The 10,129-nt window shown below is 40.0% G+C and overlaps 1 protein-coding gene and 1 non-coding gene across 3 annotated transcripts in view; one reads left to right on the top strand and one right to left on the bottom strand.

Annotated features, from left to right (window-relative positions):
- Positions 1-625: 625 nt before the first annotated feature.
- On the bottom strand, positions 626-697 carry trnat-cgu (transfer RNA threonine (anticodon CGU)). Its single transcript has one exon. It is a non-coding gene; the product is annotated as a tRNA-Thr (tRNA).
- Positions 698-4,845: 4,148 nt separating this feature from the next.
- Positions 4,846-10,129, top strand: part of LOC107373105 (polycomb protein suz12-B) — a 66,743-nt gene continuing 61,459 nt past the window's right edge. For both annotated transcript variants that reach the window (XR_008560979.2, XM_054737105.2), the window contains exons 1-9: positions 4,846-5,224; positions 5,747-5,793; positions 5,879-5,943; positions 8,281-8,349; positions 8,423-8,472; positions 8,547-8,632; positions 8,769-9,015; positions 9,258-9,360; positions 9,448-9,553. Coding sequence is in view for 1 of the 2 variants with exons in the window: in XM_054737105.2 (XP_054593080.2) it covers positions 5,068-5,224; positions 5,747-5,793; positions 5,879-5,943; positions 8,281-8,349; positions 8,423-8,472; positions 8,547-8,632; positions 8,769-9,015; positions 9,258-9,360; positions 9,448-9,553 (930 nt within the window). In the remaining variant the exon portion in view is untranslated. The remainder of the gene's footprint in view (positions 5,225-5,746; positions 5,794-5,878; positions 5,944-8,280; positions 8,350-8,422; positions 8,473-8,546; positions 8,633-8,768; positions 9,016-9,257; positions 9,361-9,447; positions 9,554-10,129) is intronic.

Below are 10,129 nucleotides of genomic sequence, written 5' to 3'. Positions count from 1 at the left end.
TGCAGTAGTGCAATGTCTACAGACGGTTCTTCTTCCTGATTGGCTGCGGGCAAAATGAGGTTCCTTCGTCTGACTCAGAATGAATTACCTCATGTTATTATTTTAGATGTAAGTTAAGTTGAGCTTTTGTCTGTTAGTTCAATGTACCATCTTGGAAAATCTCTTCCTATTCTGATTAATTACGTCATTAATACATTCTGTACTTATTAATATGTCACAATAAACAATTGCACTGACTGATCTGAACATCGACCTGATTTTAGAATAAGTGATGTTTAATAACATTTCTTTTGCACAAGTCATCAGGGGAGAGCGCAAACGCAGTCCCCCACTACCAGAAATTATGCAGTCGAGATTCCCACATTTGGGGCCTCAGGTCCAGGATGCAATGTCCACAGTCGACTACAGACAGTTCGGCTTCCAGATTGGCTGCTCGTCCAGGGTCGACTGCGGACAGTTTGGGCTCCCGACTGGCTGGTCCACAGTCACTGTAGGAGAGAGACCCGCGATTATCGCTTTGTCGCGCATGTCTCATTGAAAATGAATGGAGGAGAGGCGATGTCGCCTCCCGTGTGTCGAGCCCAAAACCCGTCAAAAAAATTGCTTCCTACCACAAGGTAAAGCCAGGCACGGACGGGGTTCGAACCCGCGATCTTCGGTTTACGAGACCGACGCCTTACCACTTGGCCACCGCGCCTAGTAATCCAAATCTGTCATTCCTTATATATTTAAAGAAAGTTCAAAATCACGACACGATATCGTGTTCCGGTACTAGTAATGTACACTGAACCACACATATGGCTTCTCGATTACGTGGTCAATATGTAAATTAAAGCCCTGTTCAGAAACAGAAAGGACAAACTTTGGATAGAGGTTTAACATGATGGCGGAGTATGCCATCGAACGTAAACCTTCATTACGTTGTATACAATAGTCCACTTGTAAACAACAGCACTTGTTTGTAACAATTGCTTATACCTCCGACGTTTCCTTTGTACAATATTAAAAATTATGTGATGTGTTTTTACTACTTTAGATTTCGAAGAAAATTAGAATCAAACAGGATTTTATGGAATTCTCATGCAAGCCGGGGGGATTGTTGACGAGGGGCACAAATACGTCCGGAAGTAGATGGTTCACTGGTAGCTTTGATTTCAATGCTTATGTAGACATAAAACACAGGAATGTTATATTCTGCTTTTCACAAATGAGATGTCAGAAGAACCTTCCGGGTCATTTATTGTTAAAGATCTTGTTGTTCTGTAAGTAATGACGTTTTAACGCAGTTTTACACTGTTAACAGTGGTTTAGCTAGCTAGCGTACAGCTAATGCGAATAATATTTTCAAGTGTCGGCTAACTTGGGCGCAGTGAATAATTACACTGAAAAAATCTGAGCAGGTTTTCACGCTGACACGTTTCTGTCAGCATATTTTAACAACATGTCAAGCTTTATAAGTTAGAAGTTTTAGAATTTTTTCACTGCCAAAAGTATCTTGTAGTAAAATTTCAGTGTAACATTTCGATCTAAAACAAACACTAGTGGGACTGGGTTCCTGTAATTCATGATCAAGTTAACCAGTCTGGACTTTTCATGTTTATTTATGAAAATGTACGATTAGCTTCTGGCAACAATAATGAATAAATAATAACAATAAATAATAATAATAAGGAATAACCACTCTTGGGGGATTGCATTCAGTTAGATTTTATTTATCTTTCAATATTTCTATAAAATAAATAGCCTTAATGTGTCTAGATGGAGCTGAAGTATTTGATCTGACAGTGTTTCTTCCAGATTTTGACAAAAACTGAAGGAACTATAGCTGAGCCGCCCCCTCCTCCCCACCCTTCACCATGCCGCTGGTGGTGGATGCCGTGTGGGCGCTCTGGAGCATCGGGGCCGGAATTTATGACTACTTCCACACCAGTGCCATGGAGGAGAGGATCCACGCTCTGGAAAATGTCCTGTCCATCCACCAGTTTGTGATTGCCATCTTGTCAGCAGGCCTCATCCTGCTTATGACCTACATACTGCTGAGAAAACACTGAGACCTAAGTGACCGGCCTGAATCTTGGTTTGGGTCCTGATGATGGCAGTGCTGACAGTCTGCCTCATGATATTTGAAGATCGAGTGCCAAATAAGGTCAGCAGCACTGATGGGCACTTTAAACCAAACATGCAGTTTGTGAAATGTGGTTTTCTGGTAGCTTTTCCTGTCAGTCCTTGTGTTTTCTGATGTTAAACTAGCTCTGCTGGGCATTGTTAAATCAGAAGTATAACAGCTTATTGAAGCAAGTGTGCACTTTAACAGTTTTACTGATCTTGGAGCTGCATTAGCTGTTTTTATCTATTCATCCATTGCCCTCTCTTTTGCCATCAAGTGTGTTGTTTCAGTTTAATATCAGAATATTTTTCTAAAATTCATCTGCATGGACATTTAAAATATTTATCATGTAGTAGTTGCTGGTATTTTAACTCAGACATGGACATTTAACACTGATTTAGATAAAAAAAAACAGGGTGGAAGAAATTATTAGATTTTTTCACTGTTGTCTGAATTTGAATGGAAATGTGTAGCTTTGTGGTTTGAGTCTGATGGTTTTAAAGTCAGGAAGCAATCCTGAATGCTTGTCCTGTCTTTCCTTTCTGTTAAAATGAACTCATTGTTAAGTTGTGTTTTGTCACCATCACTGTTCCTGTTTATTGGGTATTTGCTCATTTAGGCCCTACTGTTATGTACTCATGGTCACTAAAATTAAAAGGGAATATGTTTGAATAATCTGTCAGTTTGAGCTGTTATTTGACTGGTTTGTCTATTTTAAATAATCCATGTTTGTTGAATAAATTAAAGTGTGGTTTTTCAGTCTTAAACATAAGAAACAAATGTTCAGTTTTATTGAATTACACTCTGATTTTACAAACCAAATGCAGTCAAAACGTTTTAGAATCAGGATAATGTTATTTTCTTTGAAGTCATTGCAAATAATGAGTGACAGTTGTCTCATCAACTTTAATTTACCTTTAAGAAATATTAATTTATGCATTTAAACCTTGCATTGTGAGAGATAAGAAACAAAATAAAATTAGTAGAAAGGAGAAGCTGTAGAAAAGAACAGGATTATAACATTACAGTTAGAGGCTTCCGACTAATGAAATCTGCAAAAGAAAAGTTTTACATTTCAAGTTAAATAACAAAGACAAAAAATATAGAAGTGTCCACAACACATTTTATTTATATCCAGCAACAAACATTTTTTTATTTAATTTGTATCAATAGCATATTAAAGTGTGTGGTCACAAAAGGCAGAAAACAGTTGATACAAGAAATTAGAAGAATGTCTAAGAAATGTGTATTTTAAAAAGGGAAGAAATAAAATATGAAAGATTTGTGATTTATAAGCATCTTGTTATTTTGTTTTATATATATATATATATATATATATATATATATATATATATATATATATATATATATATATATATATATATGTGTGTGTGTGTGTGTGTGTGTGTGTGTGTGTGTGTGTGTGTGTGTTAAGCATAAGCATGTATAGCATATATATATATATATATATATATATATATATATATATATATATATATATATGTATAACATATACATTATATATATATATATATATATATATATATATATATATATGTGTGTGTGTGTGTGTGTGTATAACATACATAACATATATATATATATATATATATATATATATATATATATATATATATGTGTGTGTGTGTGTGTGTGTGTATAACATACATAACATATATATATATATATATATATATATATATATATATATATATATATATATATATATATGTGTGTGTGTGTGTGTGTGTGTGTGTGTGTATAACATATACATAACATATATATATATATATATATATATATATATATATATATATATATATAGTTGTGTGTGTGTGCGTGTGTGTGCGTGCGTGTGTGTTTTTATTAAAAATACAAGTATAACATGAAAACACGTTACTCCATATTTTCTGATTGATTGCAGGTTTATTATGATTTTCTTAACGTCGAACTCTGTATTTGTAATACTTTAGCAACATAAAAGGGGTGAGAAAATGATATACCGTAACTGTGTTGGGAGCACCCTCTCCTTTTATTTGACTTCAAATCAGCAAACTTGGCTTTCAGCGCTGCACGCTCCTCCTGCTTCTAATTTATAGATGACCAATGAAACCTTAGTAGTTCAAGAGCCAACGTCATGATTGGTTAAAAATATTAGAAGGCGGGATCTCCGAACACAAGTCGTCTCTGCTGCAGTACGTTTCCCAAAATGTTGATGAAAAAGGGCGGAACTGTGCAAAATTTACCTTCAAAATAAAAGCTATTGATTATGTGGCGTAACATTGTTGATGTTATGTGAAACCTATGGTATTTGATTACAACACAATGCAATTTTATCAGTATACAGATATCTTATGTACGTCAAAAGTGTAACTACTTTGCGTTTAACGAAAGTATATTTTGATGCACTTTTATTTTGAAAATATCAACCGGATAGGTTTTGTGGTGCTACTTTCCATTACCTTAACCCCAACTTGCTAAGTGGCACTCAGCTAGAATAATGTAAATTTAGGTTAATTCAATCATTCAAAACTACCAAAGACGTGTCAGTTTTCTAAACCAATATATTTCTTCGCAGCAGTGACTTTTATTTACGTTTTTTGGTCGGTGTGGTTAGGTTTTAGCACGATGCTAACCGGTTAGCCCGGGGTTTCCGCGTCAGCTCGCCGGAGGCTGTTCTCTTGTTTCGCGCATTTCAAGGTTCTCCGACATTTTAACGGTTAAACTGGTTTACTGGCGTCACATTGTCACTTTACCGGCGTGAAATACGGTATAAACTTTAATCACGAGTATTTAAAATGAAGATTGCGGGGTATCTCGTAAACGGGCGGTTTTCTTCTAACGCTGCCCTTTTGTTTTGACAAAGGAAGGGAGCTGAATTTCTGTCCTCTTATTTTCTCCTCATCACCTCAGATCAGGTGGTGGGGCAGCTGTCTTGGTTGTTTCTTTTAGTTTTGATAATGGCTCCTCAGAAGCATAGCTCCTTAGGTGGAGGCCATGTGGGTTTTGGTTCTGGAGGAAAAACCAACGGGTTGTACCAGCAGTCCTCCGCTACCAAGAAGCCCAACACGCAACTTCTGCAGGCCGACCACGAGTTGTTCCTGCAGGCCTTCGAGAGTGAGTTTCTGCTGTCACCAATCCTCATGTCTGTAGATATAAATCAAACGAGTTATTTTAGGATTACACGGAGTCTTGCGACTGAAGGAACAGATACCTGCAGCTGAACTCTCGTTGCCCTGACTGTCATCTAAAACTAATGTCAGCTCTTAGATTTTTGAATTTACTGTTTAATTGAAGTGTCACATGTGTGTTTTGTCAGGAACTATTTTTTTCCAAAGGCAGAAAGCTGGGTGATTAAATAAATCACCACAACACGCTTGTTGCTGCCAGTTGTTCTGTCATTTCCATTATTTAAATAAATACGTTTAGTTGTTTTAAATGTCATAATCTATGGAAATGGAAAAGCAAAGTGACACGTTTAGAGGTCAGTGGCAGATCTTTGATACTTGATCTAACAATTCTGCCACTGAGTAGTTTTAGTCCTAATGTTTTCTCTGATTTGATCTTTGTTTATAGTATTTTCTCTTGTAGGATGTATGACTCAGTCAGTGTGATGATTATATCCTTTTTTATTCCCAGAGCCAACACAAATCTACAGATTCCTCCGCACAAGGAATTTAATCGCTGTGAGTGTTTTTCCTCTCCTAAAGTCTCGTAATCAGCTGTAACTATAAACATAAACACCACCTCTCTGTTCTTCTGTAATTTCAGCCTATATTCTTGCACAGAACGTTGACGTATATGTCCCACAGAAACTCTAGGAGTAACTTCAGAAGGTAAAAACTCACTGACGCTGATTAGATTAGTGTGCTTTCATTGAGTTGACTTCACCAAACTCCCAGATGATTTTAGTTTAAATGAAGGGTGGTGCTGCTCAGTTTGCCTTTTGAAAGCAGGTCAGGCGCTACCACGAGTGGAAGTAGACTGACATGGCGGCTGCTGTAGGTGGAGGCCTGTTAGATCAGTTACAGCTGAGGTAGAAGAAGGATTTTTCAGTTGGGCTGCTTTGCATAAAGGAGCTGCACAAAAGGGTTGAGACTGTATCGGAGGGGTGTGAGATTACAGAGCACGTGGATGGTGGGCTGCAGGTAGAGCAGTTGCTGAATTTAGACGAAGCTGTGCTAGGATAGAAGTTGGTTATTGGTTTATATAATGTGCCTTGGGTAGATGTGTGTGTGTGATTTAGTAAGGAACTGAAGTGAATGCTGTCCCCTTCTGAAACTGGTTATTGCTGACATCTGCAATAATTAAAATTGAGAGAATGCTACTGCTGTTAAATAAACTGTGTGTTTTCATGAGCTGGAGTGGAGTTTATAAATCTGGTGTTTTCTGCTTCTTGGCTCAGTTTCAGTTTCTGCTGAACTCGTGCGTACCTCGCTCTCAGCTCATGGTTTGAGACGAACTGTCTGTTCAAAGAGAAGTTTCACGATTGTTAAAGTTGCAAAGTGTAGATCAACATAAACTACAAGAACAGACATGAGTTGGATTCTACAGATTAGATTTAATGCACATTTTTTGTTGTGAAGCAGCACTGATGTAGGCTTTTCTGAGTTTGCTTTCTGCATCTTATGTTTATCTGCAGCTGTTTCTTTGAATCGCTTAAATGTTGGATTCTAAATAACTTTGAGAGCACTTGGCCGACATTGCACACATAAAATACTCTTTTTTCATTTTGAGAACATCCTAGTAAAACTTTGAAGCCACAGAGGAAAGTGCCAGATTTCACAGATTTGGACACAAGTACATTTTTAGGATCTGGATGTTGTTGCTCTGCAGCCAAATGCGGTGCAGCCTCCATGTTGAACGTTTCATGTGAATAAAGCATTCATTCTGTGATGTTGAGTCTGTACGGATGCTTGAAAGGTTGTTTTGACTCCTGCAGGGTTCTGCAGAGGCTCACAGCTGTTTCCAGTTTCTGCAGCTTCTTCTTAGACGTTCTGAGTTAAATATGGCTGAATGTGAGGCCGCTGGACTTTGCACTAATGGCTCTTTACACCCCAGGAACAGACCAACACAAACTTGTGCCAGATGGGCATGCTTTCCTTTTTATTTCACGTCTCCATACAAACACTGATTCAGGTTAACAGTTCAGCCAGTTAAACAGAATTTTTTCTAACTAGCATAAGTTCTATTACACAAGTTTAGTTGGTCTATTACCAGCAAAGTGTTTCTATATCTTCATGGGAAACAAAAGTCATGGATACGTCATGAAGATGTTCAGCAGAACCTGAATCAACTGAAAGCTTTTAAGACATCGGACTTACTCATTAGGTTCATTGCAGGCCAGCTGTTGAGCAGCGTTGTTTGCAGGTAACATAATTGTCTCTCATTTCAAATTAGCTTAAACTTGTGGTTCACTCCAGTCAGGACCAGTTTAGTATCTGCTGGTGTCGTTTGGTTCCGCTGGTCTAAACCAGCAAACGACTTTGTGAACTTCCTCCAGTTTTGTTTATTTTCACAGAGAAAGCAGCAAACAAACAAGAAGTTATCAAAATGTATTTCATCTGCTACGTCCTGTTGAACCAGCATCATGTCTGTCGGTGGTTGGGAGGTCAGTGAATGACCACGGTAGTTGAAGTGGTAAGATGATGTGTCAAACCTGTTCTAGCCGGAGCCGCCCGAGGGTGTTTTCACACCTTCGGTGTACCTTCACTCTAGCGGCGTACGGCCGTTGTTGGTGTTGTGCTGAAGCCATGTTCTCACTATAAATGAACCGCTCTGGAGTTCATATGGAACCGTTTTGAGGCTGTGGCCTCTAGGAGGTCCCTGTTTGGTTGTTCTGGTCCGAACCCTGGTGTGATTAGTGTTCACAACTGCACAAACGAACCACACTGAGGGGGGAGCGTGCCAGGACTGGATTTAAACAGACAAAACCCTGCAAGTGTGAAAATAAACACTAAACACTTTCACAGGCAAGATGCAGGTTCAACATGCCAAATCAGAAGAAATAAGCATTAACAGATAATAATGTGTTAATAACCGAAGGGTGCGGCAGGCGCAGATGCTCCCAATGACCTGTCTGGGGGAGGGTGGAGGCCTCATGAGAAGAGTTTGAATCTGAATGTTTTCATCTTGGATGATGGCTAGCCGTTGATCTTTGTTCCAATTCACAGGAAAACCTTCAAGGCAGACGACCTGTTGTTTAAAGTGGACAAAATGAGAGGGGAGCAGGAGACGCTCAGGTAGGCCGCAGAGGATTTATCTCTCTTTAGGCTGAAATGATGCGACTAACGTTAAACTCTTGTCTCCCTTCAGCTTGGCCTCTAATCTGCAGCTCACATTTACTGGCTTCTTTCACAAGGCTGGTGAGTTTTCCCTCCTCGTTGCATGTTGGCAGCTGTTCTTCACTAACGGGAAGCGTTTCGGTCCTGTGTTTTAGGAAAACCATCTCAGGACAGTGAGAATGAGCAGCACTCTGTTTCTCTAGAGGTTCTACTGGTCAAAGTCTGCCACAAGAAGAGGAAGGTGTGTGTGTGCGTGAGTGTGTGAGTGTGCGTGCTTGAGTGAGTGAGTGTGTGAGTGTGTGCATAGAAAAGGCAGAGGACCTAAGGAAGTCTTAGTTTTATTTCCAGGTTTGACGGAGGTTTCCGCTCTCGTTTAGGACATCAGCTGTCCAGTGAAACAGATCCCGACGGGCAAGAAGCAGGTTCCTCTGAACCCAGACACCAGCGCGGGAGTCCAGGCCAAGCCCGGCTCCCTCCCATCTCTGCTGGTTCCCAGCAGCGAGTTTGAGCCCAGCAACTCCCACATGGTCAAGTCCTACTCATTACTCTTCAGGGTGTGGCGGCCTGGATGCCCTCGACCACAAATCAACGGTTTAACAAACGGAGAGAACCACCAGATCAGAGGTGAGCAGAGGGAACATTTCCACCTGAGCCTTAAAGGAGAAGAAGCTTGATAGTTTAAGAAGAAACGACCCAGATTAACCAACATGGTTCTTTTGCTCTGCTGAACTGTTTAATAAGTTTGGATAAGCAAGAGCAAGAGAATAAGGAAAACATTTGGTAGAAACCCTTCTAAATGCAATGTCCCCCGTTGTCCCTGTTTGAGGGAGCTGTGATGAAGACCTGCATCTTTGTGTCTGTCTCAGAATTTTCAGATGAAGCCGTCAACAGGAAGAGGAGGAGCTCTGCTCTGAGGGAGGAGGGAGAAATCATGTTTGTGGCTCAGATGACAGTGTTTGATAAAAACAGGTGAAAGGCGTTCACACCAACTGTCTCTGAGTTGCTGTCTGGCATGGGAGGAAATGTGTGTGTGTGTGTGTGTGTGTGTGTGTTTAGACGTCTGCAGCTGCTGGATGGAGACTACGAAGTGTCCATGCAGGAGATGGAGGAGTGTCCTGTTAGTAAGAAGAGGGCGACGTGGGAGACCATCCTGGATGGAAAGGTGTGCTTTACCTCAGCTTGTTACCCCGTATGTGCCGTATTGACCCGAATATAAGACGAGGATTTTTTCATTGAAAATAATTTTAAAATGTGGGGTCGTCTTATAATCAGGGTCTTTTTCTTTTCTTTTTTTTTAACCGTGTCCTGTCTGGCTGTGAAGCAAGCAGAATTGATGTCTGAATGCTGGTAACAAGCCTTACAGATTTACTCTCAGGTGGAGCTTCAAAGCGTCAGTGGGCGGTTCGGCCCTTTTCAGCTCCAGGCAGACTGAAAAGATGTCCGACTGTGCACGGAAATGAGAAAACTCCCAGCCTGGTCCAGGCGGAGTGGAGCTGATGCTAGTGTGTAAGGACTATAAGTGTGCCAAGAAAATGTTACCCACACCATTACACCACCACCACCAACCTGAACCGTTACAAGGCAGGATGGACCCACACTTTCATGTTGCTGACGCCAAATTCTGACCCTGCCATCCAGATGTCGCAGCAGAAATCGAGAGTCATCAGACCAGGCAACATTTTTCCAATCTTCTGTTGTCTAATTTTGGTGAGCCTATGTGAATTGTAGCCTCAGTGTT

The sequence above is a fragment of the Nothobranchius furzeri genome, chromosome 5 (assembly GCF_043380555.1).
Source record: "Nothobranchius furzeri strain GRZ-AD chromosome 5, NfurGRZ-RIMD1, whole genome shotgun sequence".
In the NCBI taxonomy this organism is placed as follows: domain Eukaryota; kingdom Metazoa; phylum Chordata; class Actinopteri; order Cyprinodontiformes; family Nothobranchiidae; genus Nothobranchius; species Nothobranchius furzeri.
Note: the sequence above shows the minus strand (reverse complement) of the source record. Positions and strands in the feature narration are given on the sequence as shown.